We start from the raw sequence: 24,106 nt of genomic DNA on the forward strand, positions 1-24,106 counted from the left end.
AAGCAGAAAAGGGTCAGTATACTTTTAATGTGTTCCTGCACATTTGCCAGAGAGGAAAATTAAGAGCACTAGATATTTTAAAGCTGTAACCAAAAAAGGGAGCAGAGTACACTGAGCTGAGGTTTGGGAAATTAAGATTTATTTCACAGAAACTCAAGGTATTAAGACAATTACAAAAATGTCTGAAGTAAATGTGTTCTTCAACAGAAAAATTACGCATTCCTCCCAACCTAATTACGCATTCCTCCCAACCTAAAATCCCATGCAGGAAGAATCACCAACTGTAATTCCTATGTATATGAAAAATAGAATTTACTCCCTGATTTAAAGTACATCAGAGCATAATCTGTATTGCAATATGCAATACAATACTTCATATTGTATAAGATTACACAATTAAAAAAAAACTCAGCCATCAAGTCTCTGTTACTGTCTTGTACTCATCAGCATCATTTCGTAACAGTATTCAAGGGGCTTTTATGAAAGCATGTAAAAATAGAGGCTTGAAAATTACTGAAGAAATCTAGAATTCTAGAGGATGTATGTATTATTCATTATCTATTCATCCATGTATTGATCTTCTCACTTTATGTATAAGCTCGCTTGCCTTTTGTATGAGTAAAACTGTTGGAAATAATGTACACTGTAATCTACGTATGCACATTCCACTTCTGGGTGATTTTTAGCATCTCATACTCATATTTTATCCAATGTTAACTTCATTAAGTATATTCAAAACTCATGAGCTAGGGGTGTGACTAAAGTGGTAAAGCCCTTTCCAACAACCTCAAAGATATGAATTCAGTTCAATTTCCAGTGCCACCAAGTAAATAAGAAACTACACAAAAAACACAGAACTAGAATGATAATCACCACAGTCTACTCCTCTCCAATCGCAGAAGCAGCTCTCTAATGACATCATACTTGTTCTAAATAAAAATCTTCACAGAAAGAAAATATATCTATTGAGGATTCTCTCTTTCTTGCTCTCTCTCTCTCTCATACACACACAGAGAGAAAGTTATCTTGGAATGATTTTCTCTCTCTCTCTATATATATATGTACACGTATAAGAGTAGCTTTCTACATAATGGCAAAGTACAATTAAAATGCCATAACCCGGAACTGTGGGATTGTTTAGTTTTATTCAACTTATACTCAAATTCATTTTCATCTCTTTATGGATTTTGTTACCATTAACATTTGTCATTTAACTGGCAATTAATGGCTTCCACGCAGTATTTGGCATTCATATACTCAATCTAATTATTTTGTTTGGGTTTTTATTTTGGGTCCAGTCGTGGGCCTGAACTCTGAGTCTGGGCACTGCCCCCCAGCTCTTCAGCTCAAGGCTAGCGCTCTACCACTTGAGCCACAGCACCACTTCTGGATTGTTTTTTTGCTTATGGGTGCTGAGTAATCGAACCCAGGGCCTCAAGCATGCAAGGCAAGTGCTTTACCACTGAGCCAACTTCCCAGCTCAATCTAATTATTTTGTAAGGCCTTCAGCTTTACTATCACCATGGGTGGGTCAATACAAATGCAAATGCCAAAGGCCTAGAGCCTAGACACCAAGTGTGGCTGCTGAAATCCAAATCAGGAGCTGAAAATGCTTCTACATTTAAGACTGCCTTGGAATTTCTCACTGAACATTTATCTTTTGGGTGTTAATGGGAAGCAGCAATGGCAAAAGTGGGTCTCTTATCTCACAAAGTAGCAACACTCAAAGTATGTATTTCTAGGCAGCAACACACATTTACACTCTAACAACTGGCAGCCATCAAGTCATCAATCAATAACAAAATGGGTAAGGAAAGGTTAGCCTACTTAGTGCCATACAGTCTCAGTTCTGAACTCCTATGCTAAGAAAAAGTTGTATCAACAATCATAAATACATTTGCGTCTCACTTATTATTAAATTAATTTCAACTCTTTGGATACGTTATCAATTGAAAATGAAAAAGATTAAAACAGTTTTGTTAGCTAGTGGGAAAAGGTCTAAGTTAGGCTGGGAGTAAAAGTGTGATATGTAATCAATGGCTAAGAATTTAACATTATTAATTATGTATATTTGAGGAACATTTTTACTAGAAACGTTTTAACCTATTTTGATGTTATATTAAACTCAAATATTGTTTGTTCAGACAAGACTTGTCTGAACAATAGGCCTGCATGAAGACTGAAACTAATGTAAGACTACATCTTTACTGAATAAAATGTACCAACAATGTGTTGTAAAGTTAAAAAAATTCCATCAGGAAAGAGGTTGTCTAATCACGTAACAATCTCTTATTTTTACATTATAATTGGTTGCTTAAATGATGTATTTTCTTTAAATGAGAAACATGAATATGCATTTCTTCTTGTATTAAAACAGCCAATTAAAATAATGATTTAAAATTATTAAGTAAAAACTTAAAACATTAAATTGTTGCTAACAAGGTGATAATACTCTTAACAATGCTAGATGAGATTTTTATTACTATATCGTATTATTTACTGGTACTTTAAAAGGTGATTCAATTTTAACACAAAAATCACCAATTACCAATTTTATATTATAGAAATTTTTTAAATTATGTATAAAAAGGGTAATTTGTACTAATAAAAAATGTAATGCTATCTAATAGAGCTTAGAATATTTAGATTCTGTTTCAAGAGAACTCTTTCATGCTCAAAAGACAAGAAAAACAACAATGCTAATTTCTTTTAGTGTTTACTGGAGGACCTGTAAGTTTATAAAGAATTATTAAAATTATTTACGGGAGGAGCAAATGAGGGGATAAAGGACAAAAATATCTTGTTTCCAAAACATGTTTATAACTTGTAATTACAGGCCTGCCTGACATGTCTTATTCTTTCACAGGATTATTTAAAAATAATTAACTACTCATTAAGAATTACAACACAACTTCTACATACCTGGCTTCATAACTACAAGAAGCAATTTCAGCCTTTGACAAAACAGAATCAATTCCATTTGTTTGTGCAGAATCTTGATTCTCCCACATTGATAAATCTGGTATATCTGCTTTAAAATAACATAATATAATGATTACATATATGTTAACTGATTTTCCTTAACTCTTATTCAAGAAATTTGTTTTCTATTATTTTCATTTCATAAATTTCAAAACTAATCATCTCTATATTATTTCCTTATTTAAAAGAAAACTAACTCTAGTATGGTTTGCTTCCATTATATTCTTCTTCAGCAGTCACAATAAAGCATATCACAAAAATTCAAAGTGTCATGTTTTAGTAATAGGAATTTTTTTAAAGCACACCAAAAGATAAACATAAGACATTTTGTAATACACAATCCTTTAAATTGGACAAAGATGGAAAGTGGTAGGGAGATGAACTCCCTCTCCTAAAGCCTCACAAGGACTCTGTAGTGGGAAAAAGTTAATAGAAAACACAAAATTCTCTGAATGTTCTTTGCTGTTTCCTGAAAGAACTTTGTGCAGAACTTAATTAACATGTTCAATTCATGTATTTCTACTGTCCATTTGATCAAGTAATAATTTAGTTTGGTCACATATCACAAAGAAGATATTCTTACACATCCTAAATGTAAGCTTTTTTCTTTTAGATACATATCAGGTAAAAAGAGCTTGATAACATTATTTCCCCTTTCAGTTAATTCTATTTTTGGCTTAACAATGAGTGTTCAATTAAAACACCTAAATTCAATGCAATCAGACAATCAATTACTTTACAGAACACAACTCTAATAGAATATAAATCATCACTCTCTTAATATGCAAATGAAACTTTAGTACTTGACACAATATAGCACATGGTCTAGGCAGCCTAGTGGCTACATATTATTTAACTTCCTGTATCATCTTTAGCTTCCCTAGTAATTGAGCAACAGGATAAAATAAATCTGTAGTCTCAGGCCTTGGAGTAAATAATACCATTAGGTTCTAAGAGTATGCTGTAAAAAAAAAACAAAACAAAACAAAAAAAATTCTAAAAACACAATCTCAGTCATTACTATATGATCAAAAATACCAATAGTAAAACAAACCCAAAATATACCTCTTTAGCTAATTGTAGACAAACCTATTCTGAGTCTATTATAACAATACAAAGCTAACAAACCCACCATTTTACTTCTGTTTAAGAAACTGCTCCAAGAAAAATCAGCCAAAGTAGTGCACCACCAGACAAACGTGGGAAAGCATCTGGCTTCATGGGCTAAAAAAAATGTTCTTGTTTGATCAGTAGTCATTACTATCTTTCACCTAACTATGCAAACCATACAGGCATTTCCAGATTCCAACATACAAGAAGTCAAACTCAAAAGTGGCATCTAAGTAGGGTCAATCCTACTTGCATTAAAAATAAAAACAGCAGAGTATGTAATGTGAGCTATGTTTTATGATAAAATGTGAATAGTATATCCCCTTGTTAAAAACAAGACAGAAAGCCAAGCAGATTATCCATTGTGTCTGTACTAGTCCATTATTCTAATGTATTATCAGGGATTATCAGTAACACAGTCCTAAAGAGGGTGCCACTAGACAAAAAAAAAAAAAAAAAAAAATGTGGACACTTGCACAGCCACAATCAACTGCCTTTCAAGGATAAAACTGTGACTTATGCTTTAAAAGTCAGGGAGTTATATGATCTTTGTATTTGAAAGGCTAGTAAGATTCTCATCTGGAAATTACGGAAGCTCATGCTTGAGGCGCAACAGGGTATATAGTCCATGCGCCCCCAATGCTCTGGCCTGAGAGGGAGCACCATTGTGTTCCTCTTCACTGGGCTGGCTGACCTGTTCCACAGTGCAGCAGAGTGCGTGGGTCCCTCCACCAGCGGAGTGAGTTGCTTCATGTGAGATTCAGGGAAATGCAGGGACAGACTGTCCTCACTGGAGGGCAAAGTAGAGAACTGCTGATCAAAACTTGACAAACTAGACGGGCACATGGAGAATGTGGAGGAACGGTTGGAGAAATCAGAGGCCAGGACCCAAGTCTGTGAAAAAGAAATCGCTGAGAATAAATCTATGACTAATACGATTTTTAAAACTTGTTCTTTAGAATGAAAACTGAAGTTGTTGAAAGGACAGAAAACATCTGCACCCTGGGAATCTAGGAAGGGGTAAAAGGCCCCAACCATGAATTCTAGAGTATAAATGGTTTCAGATCATCAATGAGAAGTATAACTTCTGAGTACAGCTCAGGAAGCAGCATCCAAAGAAAGTCACAGATGGATAAGATCCCCTGGTTTCACTGGTCTAGTTCAGTTCTGAATGAGAAATAAGAAACCAAAGTTTCTAAAATGGACTTAGGATGCTTATTTGTCCTAATATTCTGACTAGACATACAAGCCAAACATTAGAATTGATTATTTTAAAGCTAGTGTGCAGAAGCCAAAGATTCTAATTTCGAAATTGATCTTCAATATGTTTATTTTTGATGCCATGTCTAATAATGATCCAGAGAAAGAAAGATTGGGAAAGAGGAACAAAGTCACTGGAAAATCAAGTTCTGAATATAAGTTGTAATCAAACCATATAATAAAGAAAATCTATTTATTTCATAGGTAGCAAATATTTTAGTAAGGCCTTAAGGGTTAAAAGGCTTAGGATATAAAAAATAAATGACAAAGTTAAAGTATAATATCAAAGTATTGCTGTCCACTTTTGCAGTGAGAGGAAATTTACATACTTATTCTAATATTTGCTTCTGGTACGCTATGCACACAGAGGTAAAGGGGGTGTGAATTTTAAAAGTTCATTAAAACCTCATGAAAACGCAGTGGGCTACAGAGATGAAGAAAACTAACCAATGACAACATTCTATTAATGAATCACTTATGGCCAGACAGTGATGGAAAGAAAGACAAAGAGGACCAACTGCCTGCTATACCAAAGGAACATGTGCCTGCTGAGATCAAAATCTAGATGCAGATTGCTGAAATAAAGATATGTGTAGCAAACTAAGACTCCACCCACCAGAGACAGAGCACAGAATAATTAAAAGATAATACCGAACAAATAAACCTGGGAATTTTTTTTCTTTTAGCACTCATTTGGTAAGTACTTATTAAGTGTCCAGCATGTAGAAGTATTAGGCATTTCCTTAAGTTACTTATTTTTGTTTTCTACAAGAACTTAAGATTTATCTTGTAAAACTACATAGAAACACAGAAGTAACAACCTATAAAACCACACTATAAAACCACACTAAACACTTAAGCCATATCACAAAACAAACTTCAACAAGTTCAGTAGTAACTAAACCAAAATATGCTCATCACAAACAATTCTAGAACCTCTTAAAATCTCTGAAAAGACTTACTAACCAAAAAGTCTTAGAAACGGAAAAAATGTGTACAAGAATTATGTATAAACATGTAAGTGAAATTACTTTCTTTCATATTTATGCCATGTAATCAGATGATTACAACCAACAGATGATTTAATCCCCCAAAAGAATCCTTGGGGATTCTGATAATTTTCCCTTTCCCTTTGCCTCAGGAGAGATCTTTCCTAGAATAAGCCCAATGTTCTGCAACTAACAAACACGGAAACATAAATAATTAGAATAGAAATCAAACTTCATGCCTTTATCATTCCACAGTATAGCTACTATACTATAGTTTTCCTAAAAGAATTTCTGTAATAACAATGAAGAGGGGCTGGGAATGTGGCTCAGTGGTAAGAGTGCTTATTACCTAGCATGCATGAAGCCCTGAGCTTGATTCCTCAGTATTTCATCAACACAAAAAGCCAGAAGTGGTGCTGTGACTCAAGTGGTAGAGTGCTAGAGCCTTGAGCAAAATAAACTCAGGGACAGTGCCCAGTACCTGAATTCAAGCCCCAGGACTGGCAAAAAAAAAAAAAATCAAACAAAAAAACAAAAACATTGAAGAAACAATGTTTTTCTATAAAAACAAGAGGAAAGTGATCAGTGTCAAAAGTTTAGTAAGAAATAAAAAATGTAATAGTTAAAAAATTAAAATTAAAAAATTATTTTGTAGGCATATTTGATTTTCAATGGCAAATCAAACTGGCATTTCTCAGCCAATTTACTGGCTGAGAAAAAATACACAGAATTTTAGAAAATAATAATCAGTACAACATGATTTTTGTTTTTCCCCCCTCTCCCCTTTGGTATTGATCCTGGGGGCCTTGAACTCAGGGGCCTAGATACTGTCCCTGAACTTCTTTCTTTTTGCTCACAGCTAGTGTTCTACTGCTTGACCCACAGCTCCACTTCTAGGTTTTTAGTGGTTAATTGGAGATAAAGAGTCTCATGGACTTTCCTGAATGGGCTGGCTTCCAGCCATGATTCTCCAATCTCAGCCTCCTGATACCAAGGATTATAGGCTGAGCCACTGGCACCCAGAACACTTGTTTTTTAGTAAATAAAAAGTTCAAGTCAAGAAAATATTTCTCATCAAACAGGTTCAGTAAGATATGGGGAATGATTGCTGATATTTATATTCTTATTCTACTAAAGTTCTAGTCTCTCTCCCCTTTCTCCACTGTGCTCCCCACCTCTTGCTCAAAGGGGAGAGGGGAAAAGACAGATTTTCATTGCTGTGTTGCCTAGGCAGGCAGGCCTAAAACTCACAATTCTACTTCCTCAACCTTCTGAGTAGGCAGAACTAAAGGTGCATAGCACTGTGCTTAGCTTTCAGTTCTACAGTTTCCTATTTCACTTTCTTATACTGTGGTATCAGCACAAATGTAATTAACTCTCAAATACAGATAAAAGGCCTCTATAAAATAATTTCAATCACCAAAGTCAATTCACATTAATCAAACATCATATTTAATAAATCATTCCTTACTCTCTGTTCCAGGAATATCTCACCATCCAATTCAACAAAGCAAAACTACAAAGCAGTCATCTGTATTCACATTTTTATTTTAAATGTTATGAACATCCTTAAAACATTTGAATGAAAAAGCTAATTACTGCAATTCTGCTTTCATTTCTATAAGAATGATACCAAAAGCAAAATCCAGAAGTCGTCCGTAGGAGCACTATTGACTTTAAAGAGCTCATCTGTACCTGCTTTGCCTTTCTGGATTTTATTCTGGTAATACTGCCACTCCAGCTGGGGGTTAGTGCCAGGACGTAAAGGTGCCCTTCCTGTGCCTCTGTTACTTGTAACAGCAACTGGTTTGCCTGTGAAGAAAAAATTAAGTTATTTCTACATGTAAGTACCGGGAATGTTAAAAACATATAAAAAGTAAACTATTATTGACGATTTTGATACATTTCTTCAGTCTAAAAGTTACAGTGTCACTTAAAAGTTTTCTGTGGTTTTAATTTCTTACATGAGAAAATATACAATTCAGATCCTAGATTTGGATTAGAGATTAGGAGATAAAAGTAAACAGACTTTTTTTTTATCTTTCTGGAATCTGAGAAATAGGTTGGACATCTACATTTAGCTTTCAATAATATAAATGACTAGAAATCACAGTCTGATGATATAACCAAACGTAACTAATGTATTCCCTCAAGTTTTGCTTTAGTTAGAAAATTACTTTCATTTCCTTTTGTGTATGAGTGTTTAGTTGCACAATGACTGTGCAGTATAAAGCAGTAACACAGATGATTAATATATACTTATTGAATGTAACTGCTGTGAGGACAAAAACTAAAACAAAACTGGTGAGACCAGTGGTCGGGCACACGCTCAGCATGCACAAAGCTCAACATCAAAAAGAATCACAAGTAAAATAAAACCAGAGTGCATTAAAAACTTATCACTAATAAACTATAGTCAATTTTGAACGTTCTAAAAACTCATTTCAGGCTGAAGCAGCAACTATATTTGACAAAAATAAGACCTTAGTATTAACCTAACTCTGTAGCATAATTAGTAATTCTTTACATGAGGAAAAGATTGACTCTAGAAAGTATTTGTATGTCTTTCAGAAAGATATGTATTGAAAAACCTAAATGTTTTTAAATGACGAGTACATAAATATATGAAAACTCACTGAAACAAAAACTGTTACATTTATGAAAATGTCATCATGGCCAGATACTGGTGGCTTATGCCTCTAAGCCTAGGAACTCAGGAGGCTGAGACCCAAAGATTACGGTGCAAAGCCAGTCCAGGAAGAAAAGTCCATGAGATACTAAAACTACTCAGAAAAAGCTGGAAGAGTCACTTGGTTCAACTGGTAGAGTGCTAGCCTTGAGCACAAAAAAGCTCAGGGACAATACCCAGGCACTGAGTTCAAGCCCTAGGACCAGCAAAAAGGAAATAATAATAATAGTAATAATAATGAACTCCATAAAAAGTATTTTAAAATACTATCATAATGACAACATATTTTAGCAAGATTCAGGAACAACACTTAATCTACAACTATGATGGTGATTATCAGGACCGCTAAGCAAGTTATTTGCTCACAAGCAGTGACTCAAGTCTGAAAAACAAAACTATCAAAAAAATTCTGTTTGTTAAAACAGTAAAAAAAAAAAAATCTAGAAAATTTCCAATACAGGTCAGTTTCTGTACATATTAAATGTCAGTTAACATATGCCTTAGAGTAAGATGAGTATTTTCTTGAAAATCATCTTTAAGGAAGAAAGGGTTTTTGTTAGATTTTCCTATAACTTTCTTGATAATGGGAGGCCAGAAATATTAGAAGCAGAAATTGATTTTGCCAAGCAAAGTCAGAATAAATATTTTTTAAAGAATATTTCATTATCCCTTAGGAAATATATACAGAGCCGTTTATCAATTTTCTGAAAACAAGAGTACAGACCTTTGAGATCTGGTCTATTTCGTATACCCACTGACACAAAGAAGCAATCCATATCTACATGCATTATACAGCTCTGATGTCTGGGTGAGTTCAACACTGACGAATCTCCTAGAAGGAAAAAAGAGAATATTCAAACTGCAAACCAATTTTTCATGTTAAAAAATTAGGTCTACTAAACTGCAGACCTCATTTTAAAAAATGTTTACATGGAGAATATGTTATAAACTACACTTAAAAACCCAAATTAAATTTCATTTTAAGCTGTTAAGCTACAAGTTAAATTTTCAAAAATAATCTTTAATTGTGATGTCATATTATCTAATCTTTAGTCTAATAAAGTCTATAATTTTCAGCATGTCAAAAAGTTTACCTATCATTTCTGTAATTATGCATGTGTTTTTAAGCATTTTGGTACAAGGAACTAATAACTTGATGACTGCTATTCTGTGCAGTTTACATACCTTACTTGGATAAAATAATTTAAAAGGCTATTAGCAGATGTATTAGGCACTCAAGGCTTACAGGTTAATTTATCTAAATTATTACAACACTATGGAGGAGTTAATCCTATTATCCACATTTTACAGATCAATAATTAGCTTAAGTCATGTAGCCCACTGAGTGCCCAAGCTGGGATTTAAACCATAGGCCAATTTCAGTCTTCAAACTAGATATATTTTAGTATGTAACAAGTCCATAAAACAAAAACATATGTACAAATGAATTTTTCTTATTCCATTAGATCCTACTAAAAACCAGCCCTGCAGGAGATGAATTACATTTAAGGAAATATGGCTTCTGGTCACCCCAAGATACACATTCATTAGGGTTATTTTAATAGTTTTCCTTGTTTCTCTAAAATAACACAGATTCTAAAATAATTCCTAGCTTGTAAAAGGCTCTCATCTTACCAAACTTTTCTCTGGTTAGCTTAAGTTAGTCTTTAGAATAGCTTTTAAATTTAAAGGGGGCTAGGAAGGTGGCTCAGTGGTAGAGTGCTTGCCTTGCATACATGAGGCCCTGGGTTTGATTCCTCAGCACCACATAAGCAAAAAGAAAAAAGCCGGAAGTGGCGCTGTGGTTCAAGTGGTAGAACACTCGCCTTGAGCTGAAGAGCTGAGGGACAGCGCCCAGGCCCAGAGGTCAGGCCCCAGGACCGGACCACCCCCCCAAAAAAAAAATTTTTGATTTTGGTGCTACTAGTGATTTTTGGTGTTTTAACTCCAAGAGTTGAGTTACTACATCTATTAAACTGTGACATGACAATATTTATCTACTTTGGTGTTTTTTTGTGCCAGCCCTGAGTTTGAACTCAGGAACTGGGCACTATGCTTGAACTTTTGTGCTCAAGGCTAGTATGAGCCACAGCCCTATTTCTGGCTTTTTGGTAGTTTACTGAAAATAAAAGTGTATCATAGACTTTCCTGCCTGGGCTGGCTTTGAACCTCAATCCTCAGATCTTAGCTAGGAACATAGGTATAAGCTACCATCAGATGCCTGGCTCCTACTTATAATTATATACAAGGTACCAATTTTTTTTCATGTTATTTTTCTTAAGCCTACAACTCCTGAGGCAAACATCCTTAATTCATATCACTCCTCTGAGAAGAAACCAAGACTCTGCGAGGAAAGCTACTCTGTCCTTGGTGCTGCTGCACAAGAGTGGCACAGGCAGGAATTGGATTCAAGCTAAGTCTTCCTCTAACTCACGTTTGGAGCTTCCCTGGACAAGCTCTGAGGTACCTTAAGAAATGGTTTATAAAGTAAATCTTAACAATTAGAATTCCATTGTATAAAAGTATTATGTAACCATAAGCAATTCAAAATTATTTTAAACATTCAAGGAATACAGACTGTATAACCCCATTATCTACAAATATTTTCAGGTAATATAAAGATTTTCCATTTTATTGCCAACATAGAACTAATTCATAATAGTTCTTCAATGCTTTTAAAATTAAATGAGCTTCAGATTACAAACCCAAGACATAAGAATAAATACCTGTAACATTATTCTGGAATATTCATAAAGACCAAAAAAGCATTTTAACTAAAAACATGTAATAATAAGCAGTAAAATATAAAAACAAAACAGCAGCAGTAACAGTGGCAGGATAAAACAAAATCCTATTTGGACGGGCCCTGAAACTCTGTAGGACAGAATCATCAGCTCCTCTCTCTATCTCAGTTTCCACAGCTATAAATTAAATGTTAATATAACATACTCTCCGACTTAGCTACCAAAACAAAAACAGCAGCCAGCTACTGTCAGTTTGGTTTTGATGACAAGTAATAATAACGCAGTTAAACAATCTATAACTTATATAGAGTCTCACTAAAAGCTTACCACTCTAAGTACAAGTCACATGTGAAAGTTATATAATTGTAATTTATATAATTATATGATTATATAATTATATAGTTACTTTTACTAAATAAATTTTATTCTTATAGGTTAAGCACTGAATATAAAACTAGTTTACATAGATCAAAACTTCAACAACTGACACAGTCTAAATGAGGAATCACAACCGTGTTACTTCTTAAAATGACTTAATATTTTCACTTAGCCACAAATCTAATTCTTTTGAAAGTTAGTTAGATAAGCCCCACGACCGACAAAAAAAAAAAAAAATTGATAGTTAGAAGGCTTTCTATAATCCCTTATAATTACTGTAACTTACATAACCTGGCATTTCCAAAAAAATCCCGAGAATATGAATCAAAATACTAATGAAAACTAAGAATGACACGATCAAACATAACTATTTAATAAAGCAATTTTAGTATCTACCTGTGTCAGTTACAACAAGGGCAGACCTGCATGTTTTCATTTTTTTTAACTTTTCCCTTCCTGGAAATATGCCACTACTTTGTCTTTGTAGGGTATTGACAAACTCAGTCAATTCACACTTCCATGTAGATATGTGATGCAGTCTTGAATGAGAATAGAAATCTGAAATAAAATTGCAGTCTGAAGGCTTGGATGGCACTGAAGGTGCTGCCTTGCTGTAAGTAGGTACTAAAGAAGTGCTTTTTGTGCTTGAAGGCCCCTGAACAGTAGAATGGTGAGCACCGTTGATTTTAGTGTTACTGTGCAAAGGTGGTAAGAGGGAATTAGTTCTGTGTGGACTCCGCAAAACATCTGTATTTCTGGTGCTTTGTTGCAACTGCTGCAGCATGCAGTCTCTGAAGTCAGTGTCACTATTCTCAGCCCTCTGCTCCTCCTGGGCAGAGTCTGGAGAAAGCCTGTTGGCAACACTGTTGCCCACGGGCATCAAGCAATCCTGTGTCTTTAAGGCACCATTAGAACTATGAGTGTGTCCATTAAAAATTGCAGTACTGCCTCTGGAATGTGAAATTCCATTTTGCTTCCTTCCTGGAAGTGTCTGTTCCAGATCCACAAAACCAAAATCATTTGCATCTTCTTCATTCCAACTGTTTATTCCATTGACTTTGATTTCATTTTCAGTCTCAATCTTCTTAATTATGTGATTTCTAAATTTAAAAAAAAATTGAAGTTAACAATGTCTGAACTGAACAGTTAAAACCATAAACTTTATATTATTTTTGTTGGCCAAACCTAAGTATTAAAGGTCTCCAAGTACTTTTCCCACAAAAAATTAATTAGAACATATAAACTATACAAATATCTAGTTCGAAACCAGGATGCTTATGAGTACTTATTTTCTACACTTACTAAATACCTGCTAACTAAATATAAGTAACTTTGAAAAGCTGTATAAAACTCTACAAGAATACTTATTCCTGGTTTCACAAATGTTTTTATGTAAGCCACTGTCTACCACATTAAACCCAAAACTACAAAGTTCTGAGGCCAATAAATCTTAGGCCAAAAATTGTATTTACTCCGTTACAAGGTTAACTACTATACTGGTAAATAGGAATCAAGTATGTGTGTACATGGAGGGGTAATATGGTTAAAAATTTACAACAGAAAAATGAAGATATTCACCTTATTGAAAAAAATAATTTTTAAGCAAAGCATATTTAGAGCAATATTTAGATGCCAGACAGTCTGGAGCGGGTTTCCTGATGAAAGGGCCTATAAAAATATTATACTAACCTCATATCCTGTTTCTTCCATATGTTTTCTTAGTAACTAAAAATAAAATTCATTTCTACTCACAAAACTCACTTAAGTAACAAAAACAAAAATCTGCATTATATTGGTAATTCATTCCATTAAGAGAGGTGCATAATATTAACCAATTTTTATCTGGTGAAAAAGTGCAATACACAACACGAAAGCACAGGAGATTACCAGTATTACCTGGTTTTGTCTAAAATTCTTATCCCAATTCTTGCTTATCCCAACTCTAGCTATCAGAATGACAGTCTGACTATAAAAGAAAAATCATATAAGTAAGGTACAAAATATTGCTACCAACTTCTGGATTGTTTTGGGTTCTGGCTAACCATGTCATGAAATAATTTAGACAAGACAATTCTGACCAGAACCAACCCAGACAGATCATCATGCCAGTAAAAAAGAAAAAGAGAAGGTAAACTAGAAATGATTCAAGGAAGGAAAGACAATCTGCTTGGTTAACATGGCAGAGAAATCCTGCCCCTTAAGAAAAGAGAAAGCAAAAGGGCAACTTTCAAAGAAATTTGTAAAATGGATTGACTATAACAGTCCTTCAAACCACAACAAAAAAAAGTGGTATCAGTCAAACATCTAGTTTTGTGTGTCAAAAATATTAAGCAATCTAGCTGGGTGCCAGTGGCTCACACTTATAATCCTAGCTACTCAGGAGGCTGAGATCTGAGGATCACGGTTCAAAGCCAGCCCAGGAAAGAAAGCCCTTGAGTGGTACAATAAACCACTCAGAAAAACAGGAAGTGGTGCTGTGGCTCAAGTGGTAGAGCGCTAGCCTTGAGCTGAAAAGCTGAGGGACGGCACACAGGTCCAGAGTTCAAGCCCCATAACCGACCAAAAAAATAATAATAATTAAGGAATCTATGTAAGAGAAACATGAACTGACAAGAAAACTTGTGTCACATTTATGTCTAATACTAATGTTATATACATTATCTCTGCACCTGTTTCCCAGACCAGAAAATTAACATTTACAAAAACTCTGGACTAGAAATATATGTTTATAAATCAAGAGAGTGTACTTATATGCTTATATTAAGAAGTAAAATCTATTGATAATTCTATCTAAAATTATGAACAGAGAATTTGAAAATGCACTTATGTATTTTGTACTTTTATTATTGTATGTTTAAAAGATTTTGCATTCTTTGGAAAGATTTTATGTTGCTTTTTATGCTCTTTGTGACAGTATTTTAACAATGAAAACTTTTAAGCATAAGTACTAATTAAAAAATAAGTAAAAACAACAAAATTATAGAAGGTAGTGATTTTGAGTCCTCTCAGGTCAATTAAGACTCCTGAATTTTTTTTGAAAAAGCATTATCAACTCCCAATGCAAGCAATTTAATAAAAACTGACAAAGTTAATGACAATGAACTAACTACTTGATATACACCTTAAGATAATATAGCAATTAGCTGCGAAACCAATTTACCCAGGAATGTTGTCATTAAAGCTGAAATCGATATACAGATTTTTAAATTACTCATATGTAAGAATCTAGATTTTATTCCCATTTCTGTAACTAATATCACCAACTAAATTTCCACTGGTATAAAATATTTAAATTCAGAATTATGAATTTTGAAGTTGTCTAAGCATGGAACACAAGACTATAGCTGGTATACAGCTCAGTTTTTTTTTGTTGGTGGTGGTTTTTTGTCGGTCGTGGGGCTTGAACTCTGGGCCTGAGCGCTGTCCCTCAGCTCTTCAGCTCAAGGCGAGCACTCTACCACTTGAGCTACAGCGCCACTTCCGGTTTTCTGGTGGTTTATTGGAGATAGGAATCTCATGGTCTCTCCTGCCCAGGTTGGCTTTGAACCGTGATCCTCAGATCTCAGCCTCCTGAGTAGTTAGGATTACAGGCATGAGCCACCAGCGCCCGGCTTACACCTCAGTTTTGAAAAAACATGAAAAATTTTAATAACAATTTAAGACCAATTAGAATCTAAAGAATATTTTACTCATAAGACTTTAATTACATAAACAGATAATTAGAGTGAAGACATCCACATATACATTTCAACATGTCTACTATTAAGCGAACAGCCGATTTTTATTATTGTTTCTATTTCGAACAGAAGTGGACTGCTAAACCATCAGTTTTGTCATCCTTAAAGTAGACAAACTTACACCCTGTTGTTGAGCTGTTTGGCTATATTACTTGGACCTGGCATGGGATCCTCAGGTTTGCATACAGGATTAAAGTTGAGACTTTTTTGTGCACTGGACTGCTTGGTGTACAGCTGATAGGGAATGTAGGACAGGAGTCGACCAGCTTTGATGCTAAAACAACAAAAACACACTGATTTAAAATTCCACACTTGGGTGAAAATGAATTTTTAAAAAATTAAGGTTCTTAGAAAAATACTTTTTTTTTTTTACCATGAATAGGTCATTTGTTTTTCTAGTTTATTTATTCTGTTTTGGTGGTCCTAATATACTATGACCTTACATAACCATTAAAAAAAGTTATGCAATTTCATACACGAAAAGAAATAAGACCTGGAATTTTATAAACTAACAAAACCAATACCATAAAACAGAATGAGATAAACATCAAGCATTAGCTGTATTAGTCTATATTCTAATCTTCATTAATCTTCATGACTACCATTTACTACTCTACTACTTTCCCTCTGTTAGAATTATTAAGACTTAGCCAGGCATCAGTGGCTCATACCTGTAATCCTGGCTACTCAGGAGGCTTAGATCTGAGGATCATGGTTCAAAGCCAGCCCAGAAAAGAAAGTCTGTGAGACTCTTATCTCCAATAGACTATTAAAAAACTGGAAGTGGCGCTGTGGCTCAAGAGGTAGAGTGCTTGCCTTAAGCTGAAAAGCACAGGGACAGCACCAGGCCCAGAGCTCAAGTCCCACAATTGATGAAAAAAAAAAAAAAAAAAGAACTAAGACTTTCTCAAATTCCAACTCAAATATTAAGTAAACAATAAGGATTCTTCATTTCCATGATTCATGTTAGGTATACAACTTTGAAACACTAAAAAATACAGGACAAAGATTCTCAATTTTAAATAAAATGAATAACTGCAATACTTAAATCAGGATTGTTAGAGACAAGAGATTTGAAGGCATGGACTCTATATACCTGACTCCAAATGGTTACTACATATCAAACACTGCTACTAAAATCCACAATAACCCCAATGATGTAATACCAGATGGTTGTGTCATTCCTTTTGTACTTCAACTAAAATGAATTTGATGAAGCTCTCTCAAAGTGATTTTTGCTGGCTGATAAACTGAGTTATATGGCTATAGATCTTTAAAAATGCCACTTCTACTACAAAATTTAAAATGACCAACAATATACTTATTCAAACAAGCAGGTAAATAGATGAGTTTTTTAAATATTAGGAAAACTTGAGGTTTGTGGAGTTTTTTGTTTTGGGCAGTGTTGAAGTATAAATTCAGTCTTAAGCTGTCTAAAGAAGGTGCTCTCCCACTCTAGCTATGCCCCTAGCCATTTATGCCTTATTTATTTTTAGAATAGGGTACCACACTATTGTAGAGGGCAAACCTGGACCACAATCCCTCTATTTATGTTTCTGCACAGCAGGGATGACAGATGCTCAACCACCATGTCTGACTTGCCTGAGCTATAGCACTTAAGCTTCTTTTTTAAACCTAATATACACAGTCATCCCTTAAAATTATTTAGGAAAATAGCTAATAAACAGCAAAAAAATGTTTCCTGTCTCAAAGACACAAAATTTTGCCAGGTACTGGTGGCTCACACCTATAATCCTAGCTATTCATTCAGAAGGCTGAGATATGAGGATTGTGGCTCAAAGCTGGCCAGGGCTGGAAATTCCTTGAGACACTTATCTCCAATGCATCACAGAAAAATGGGGAAATGGTGCCATGGCTCAAGTGGTAGAGTGCTAGCCTTGAGCAAAAGGAGGCCAGGGACAGAGCCCAGGCCGAGTTCAAGCCCCAGGACTGGCAAAAAATAAAATAAAAATTCCAACATTTACATTTTCATAAATGGCACAACAAGTTAAAAAAAAAAAAAACACCTAGGTATTGGTGGCTCACACCTATAATCCTAGCTACTCAGGAGACTGAGATCTGAGGATCAGGGTTCCAAGTCCCTAAGACTCTTATCTCCAATAAACTACTCAGAAAAAGCTGGAAGTAGTGCTGTGACTCAAGTGGTACAGCACTAGTTTTGATCAAGAGAAGCTCAGGGCCAACACCCAGGCTCTGAGTTCAAGCCCCAGGACTGACACACACACAAAAAAAGATCAAACTCTATTTTTTTGTTTTTTTTCTTTTTTGGTACTGAGGATCAAACCCAGGATGTTGCACTTACTAGTACAATTTATAAACTGAGTCAACAATTGTGAATAGAGGAATTTTCAGGGACTTGAGAGTACAAAGGGCTTTTATGTGACACAAAGTAGGAACAGTGAGACAGTGAAGCAGAAATCTTCAGGCTGGCTGTGATGTTTGTACCAAAGTATAAAATTTCCCAGTTTTCTTTCATCTTCCTCATGTTTTCTTCTTACTGCTACTCCAGAAACTGATGTAGACCTTGCTCCCTTGTGGCCATCACCTCTGGCTTATTTTTAATCAGAAACATTAGTTTTCTGTCAGCCAGTCAGAGGAGTTGAAGCAGGGAGAGGGTGATGTAGAGATTTCTCTTTAGAACTTAGAATACCATGTAAAAATGATGAATTGTTAAGGCTAACGTAATAGCTTCCCTTCTCTGTTTACCTCTCATCTTGTAGCTATCTATGAAGTCAACATTGTTCAATCCTGAGATTCTATGCTGGTAACTTTATCTAATCCAAATTATAGGCACAATGTCAGCTGTTAAAAAATTAAGGTCAAGTATCTATGTTCTTATTACATACAATATTGTGAGGATTTAATTTTAACACATGGACAACTGAGGAACACAAAGAAAATACATAAATAGCCTTCTTTTACAAATGAAGGACTGAATAAAGTTTCTAAATACTAACTGTAGAGATAGAGACACAAGTGCTAATCTGGATATGAGTTGAAAGTCTTTTCCACTACAATGCTACTTCTCACTGTGGCTCTATGTACTGCATAGGACTGAGCAAGAATATTACATCTGTGGAATAGCTCATAGGAAGTGTTAGAATTAGAGAAAGCTAGACTTAAGACAAAAACCTTTTACACTGTCTTAGAAACATAATTTTAGTTGGTATCACAAGCATCCCACTATAAAATCTGTCCATGTTCTCCTATATTGATTACAGTCTATGCTTTGTATTACATTAATATTCTTTTATCTCTTACAAATCAAGTAATCTGTCATATATTCTATATGTATCACTTCAAACTATGAGTCACTTAATTTTGGCTCATTACCAAGGTTTCAAATTATTTTTTGTCATCCAAGGGGCTTGAACTCTGTGTCTGAGCACTGTCCCTGAGCTCTCAGCTCAAGGCTAGAGCTGTACCACTTGGAGCCAAAGCACCATTTCCAGTTTTCTGGTGGGTAATTGGAGGTAAGAGTCTCATAGACTTTCCTGCCCAGACTGGCTTTAAACCATGATCCTAAGATCTCAGCCTCCTGAGTAGCTAGGATTACAGGCGTGAGCCACCAGCACCCCATCAAGGTTCCAAATTCTATATAGTAAATTTACAAAGTCAAAATAAATGACCACTATCAATTTACATTTTATCATTTGTAAACCAACAACCAAGAAAACACAATGTGATTGGCAATGACTAATAATTAGCTGGGCACAGTAATTCATATATATATAATAGCCATGTGGGAGGCTAAGGAGAATCACTGTTTAGGACCAGACTTCTCAAGAAAAAAAGTTTTCCAGGGCTGGGAAGGTGGCTCAGTGGTAGAGCGCTTGCCTTGCATGCCTGAGGCCCTGGGTTTGATTCCTCAGCACCATATAAGCAAAAAGAAAAAAGCCAGAAGTGGCGCTGTGGCTCAAGTGGTAGAGTGCTATCTTTGAGCTGAAGAGCTGAGGGACAGTGCCCGGGCCCAGAGTTCAAGCCCCACGACTGGACCCAAAAACAAAACAAAACAAAAACAAAAACAAAAGTTTTCAAGACTCCCTCTCAACAAATAGAAAAGATCTCCACAGATCTGTTATCCCAGCTACATGGAAATACAGGAGTACCAAGGTCCAGGCTATCTTGGGGGGGGGAGGGGGAAGGGGAGGAATGCTACCCTATTTGAAAAAGAGCAAAAGCATAAAAGGACAGGGATGTGCTTTATGCAGTAGAAAACTTCTCTAATAAGCAGAAGTCATTAGGTTAAAATTTGCAAAAATGGGCTGGGAAGGTGGTTCAGTGGTAGAGCGCTTGCCTCGCATGCGTGAGGCCCTGGGTTCGATTCCTCAGCACCACATAAGCAAAAAGAAGAAAGCCAGAAGTGGCGCTGTGGCTCAAATGGTAGAGCGCTAGCCTTGAGCTGAAGAGCTGAGGGACAGTTCCCAGGCCCAGAGTTCAGGCCCCACGACCGGACCCAAAAAAAAAAACTTTGCAAAAACATAAACTGATAGAAACTGGTACAGTTTTACATTCTAGTAATCCTTATACTAAGGATACAGAAGCAAGTAGATCGCAACCACTGTGTAGCTTTAGCTACACAGCGAGATCTTATCTCTAAAGAAACAAATGATTTTGCCAGTCACTGATGGCTCATGCCTAATAAGCCTAGCTACTCAGGAAGCTGAGATGTTGAGTGTCACAGTTTGAAGCCAGACCGAGCAAGAAAGTCCACAGGATTATCTCCAGTTAACTATCAAACAAACCTGAAGTGAAGCTGTGTCTCAAGTGGCAGAGTGCTAGTCTTGAGCAAAAAAGCTCAAGGACAGTGCCTAAACCCTGAGTTCAAGCTCCAGGTCCAACCCCACAAAAATAAAAGTAGCTAATTAAAGAAAACGAGAAATTGGGGTATAAGAAGTAGACCTCAATGCTTGGTAAGAAATGTACGCATTATCCTGCCCATGTAATTGTAACCCCTCTGTACAGTATGTTCACAAATAAAAATGAAAAAAAAAAAGAAGTAGACCTTTTGTCTAGCATGCACAGCTCACTGGGTTCAATCCCTAGCACAAGACTAGCAACAGCAACAAAAAATACAACAAAAAAGTTAATAGGCTGGGAATGAGGCTTAGCGGTAGAGTGCTTGCCTAGCATGCATGAAGCCCTGGGTTTGATTCCTCAGCACTACATAAACAGACAAAGCCAGAAGTGGTGCTGTGGCTCAAGTGGTAGAGTGCTAACCTTGAGCAAAAGAAGCTCAAGGACAGTGCCCAGGCCCTGAGTTCAAGCCCCAAAACTAGGAAAAAAAAAAAAAAAAGTTAATGCAAACCACTCTCCCTTTTTGCCCTACTGCCAGAAATTCATGTTTGTATTATCTTGGTGTATTTTCATGCTATGATTTAAAGAAAAAAAATACATATTGTACATAATATGTAATAAAAAATATGAGATGATTGAGTGCCAATGACTTACACCTATAATCCTAGCAACTCAGCAAAATGAGATTTTAGAGGATTCAAGTTTAAATCCAGTCCACTTGGAAAAGTCTATGACATTTCATTCCCTTTTCTGTGTGTCAGTTGTGGGGCTTGAAGTCATGACCTGGGTACTGTCGCTGAGCTTTTTTGCTCAAGGTTAGCTCAACCACTTTTGAGTCACAGCTTCACTTGAAGCTTTTGGATGGTTAATTGGAGATGAGTCTCACAAGCTTTCCTGCCTGGGCTGGCTTTGAACTGGGATCCTCCAATTTCAATACCCTGAGTAACTAGAACTACAGGTATGAGCCACCAGGACCTGGCTGTCAGACTCCATTTTTAAAACAACCAGCAAAAAAAGTAGGCCAGAGATGTGGCTCAAGTGGTTGAGTGCCAGTGAGCAAGCCAGATGAAGAACTGCACAAAATCCTGAATTCAAACCCCTATATGAGTAACAAGCAAAAAATCCTGAGATATTGTTTACTCATGTTAGTTATTGCCTGTCTCTCCAATAAGGTAAGCTCCACAGGTATTGAAGGGATCATTTGTTTTGTTCAATGATATTTCTTAAGTACACAGAATGCAACTCCTAACAGGTTCATAAACATTTGTTGCAGTTACATGCTTGGTAATTGGCTTCCTATACTGATTCCTGCTATTTGCTTCAGTCATCTTCCTTACTACTTGGCAGTGTGTATTGTGCTATTGTTTGGATTTGGAATGTTCCCCAAAAGTCCCTTGTGTTAAAGGCTTGATCATCAGCTTGGTGTTACTGGAAAATGGTGGACCTTTAAGGAAATAGGGCCTCTTTTGAAAGACAAAAACCATCTGAGCACTGGTGGCTGACCCCTATAATCCTAGCTACTCAGGAGGCTATAGAGAAGATTATGGTTCAAAGGCAGTTTGGGCACAAAGTCCACAAGACTCCATCTCCAAGTAACCAGCAAAATGCTAATTGGAGAACTAGTTTCGGTGGTAGAGTGCCAGCCAAAAGCATGGAAGTTGAGAAAGAGTAAAAGGTTCTGAGTTTAAGCCCAAGTCCTAGCAAAAAAAAAACAAAACAAAACAATATCTTGCATGCATATTCCAATTTTCAAGGATTTTATTAACTTAATCTAAACTTACCTTTCCACAATCCATTCTGGTCGAATTACTTTCTCCCCCTTCAATTCTTTGATTTTGGCATTAGGAAGATTTGTGGCAATAATGTGAGTTGTTTTGGATCTGGAGTAATATACATGATATTGACCTCCATGCAGCATCATTAACTTTCTCAATTCCTCAGCAGAAGGATCTGTGAAACCAATATTAAATTAAGGTTTTACATACAAGGAAGCAGATTATTAAATGGTTAATCCCTAAATCCCTTAAGCCCAATTTAACAACCACCACTGGATCACTTTCTCCTTGGCTACACTGCCATAGAACAAGTTGGGAGGCAAATCCAAGTGTTGAAGTTGATATATGGTAGCTCATGCCTATATTCAAGTACTTAGGCTGAGATCTGAGGATTGAGGTTCAAAGAAAGCTAGGGCAGACAAATCCTTTCCTCAAGACTTATCTCCAATTAACAAACATAAAAGCTGGAACTGGAATTATTGGTGCAAGTGGTAAAGGGCCAGCTATGGGTAAAAACACTAGTAAGAACCAGAAGACCTAAATTTAAGACCCAGGCACAAAAAAATAAAATGAATCAGCTAGGCACTGGTGGTTTATGCCTGTAATTCTAGCTCCTCAGGAAGCTGAGATCTGAGGATTAGGTTTGAAGAAGTAGAGCAGTGGTGGCTCAAAGCGTAGGTTCTAACACTGAGCACAAAACTGAAGGGCAACACCCAGGCCTAGAGTTTAAAGCCCCATGACCTACAAAAAAAATAAAAAAGAGCTTGATAAGAAAAGTACTATTACCTTAACTCATTTAACTGAACCCCCTCTGTACAATATTTTTTCAATAAAAGACATAAAAAAAGATTAAAAAGTACAATATTGTATGTGATATTGTATACTATATATACGTTTACAGTATTGTGAATATATATAGTATTATACTTAAGTATACGCATGTAGTATTATATGTATGTACAGTATCATGCTTAATAAGTATGTGTGTACGTTTAATAGAAACATAAGATAGTATAAAATTAAAGAAAGAAAAAAGAAAATTTTACCACATTTAGCTTATTTAAAAAAAAAAGTAATAATGTGTATGGAGTTTCCAAACAATTTAATCCACTAACTTCTTCAAGATAATATAAGGTAGCTCATAGCTAATAATCCTAGTTTCTCAGGAGGCTCAGATCTAAGAATCACTGTTCAAAGCCAGCCCAGGCAAGAAAGTCTGTGAGATTCCTATCCCCAGTTTAGCCATCAAAAAAGCCAGAAGTGAAACTGTGGCTCAAGTAGTAGAGCAGAGCACTAGCCTTGAGCACAAAAGCTCATGGATAACACCCAAATCCTGAGTTGAAGTTCCAAGCATGGTACCAAAACAAAACAATAAGTAATTATTCAACCTCATAAGTAAACTTAGTAATAGACTCTGTTCTTAATAATTAAGCTTAATTTCAATTTTTTTTGGGGGGGTCCGGTCGTGGGGCCTGAACTCTGGGCCTGGGCTGGGCGCTGTCCCTCAGCTCTTCAGCTCAAGGATAGCGCTCTACCACTTGAGCCACAGCACCACTTCCAGCTTTTTTCTTTTTGCTTATGTGGTGCTGAGGAATCGAACCCAGGGCCTCATGCATGCAAGGCA

General features: G+C 35.8%; 1 protein-coding gene across 2 annotated transcripts in view; it reads right to left on the minus strand.

The window, feature by feature from the left end:
• Positions 1 to 24,106, minus strand: part of Rev1 (REV1, polymerase (DNA directed)) — a 53,727-nt gene that overhangs the window by 19,492 nt on the left and 10,129 nt on the right. Inside the window, exons 2-7 of one of the 2 annotated variants that reach the window (XM_013019780.1) lie at positions 22,489 to 22,657; positions 16,011 to 16,163; positions 12,549 to 13,252; positions 9,755 to 9,862; positions 8,037 to 8,153; positions 2,923 to 3,028 (exon numbers count right to left, since the gene is read on the minus strand). In XM_013019780.1, coding sequence (XP_012875234.1) covers positions 2,923 to 3,028; positions 8,037 to 8,153; positions 9,755 to 9,862; positions 12,549 to 13,252; positions 16,011 to 16,163; positions 22,489 to 22,657 — 1,357 coding nt within the window. Of the gene's footprint in view, positions 1 to 2,922; positions 3,032 to 8,036; positions 8,154 to 9,754; positions 9,863 to 12,548; positions 13,253 to 16,010; positions 16,164 to 22,488; positions 22,658 to 24,106 lie in introns of both variants that reach the window. The other variant, XM_013019779.1, reaches the window with a different exon arrangement.

Source organism: Dipodomys ordii, unplaced genomic scaffold (genome assembly GCF_000151885.1).
Source record: "Dipodomys ordii isolate 6190 unplaced genomic scaffold, Dord_2.0 Scaffold47, whole genome shotgun sequence".
NCBI lineage: Eukaryota > Metazoa > Chordata > Mammalia > Rodentia > Heteromyidae > Dipodomys > Dipodomys ordii.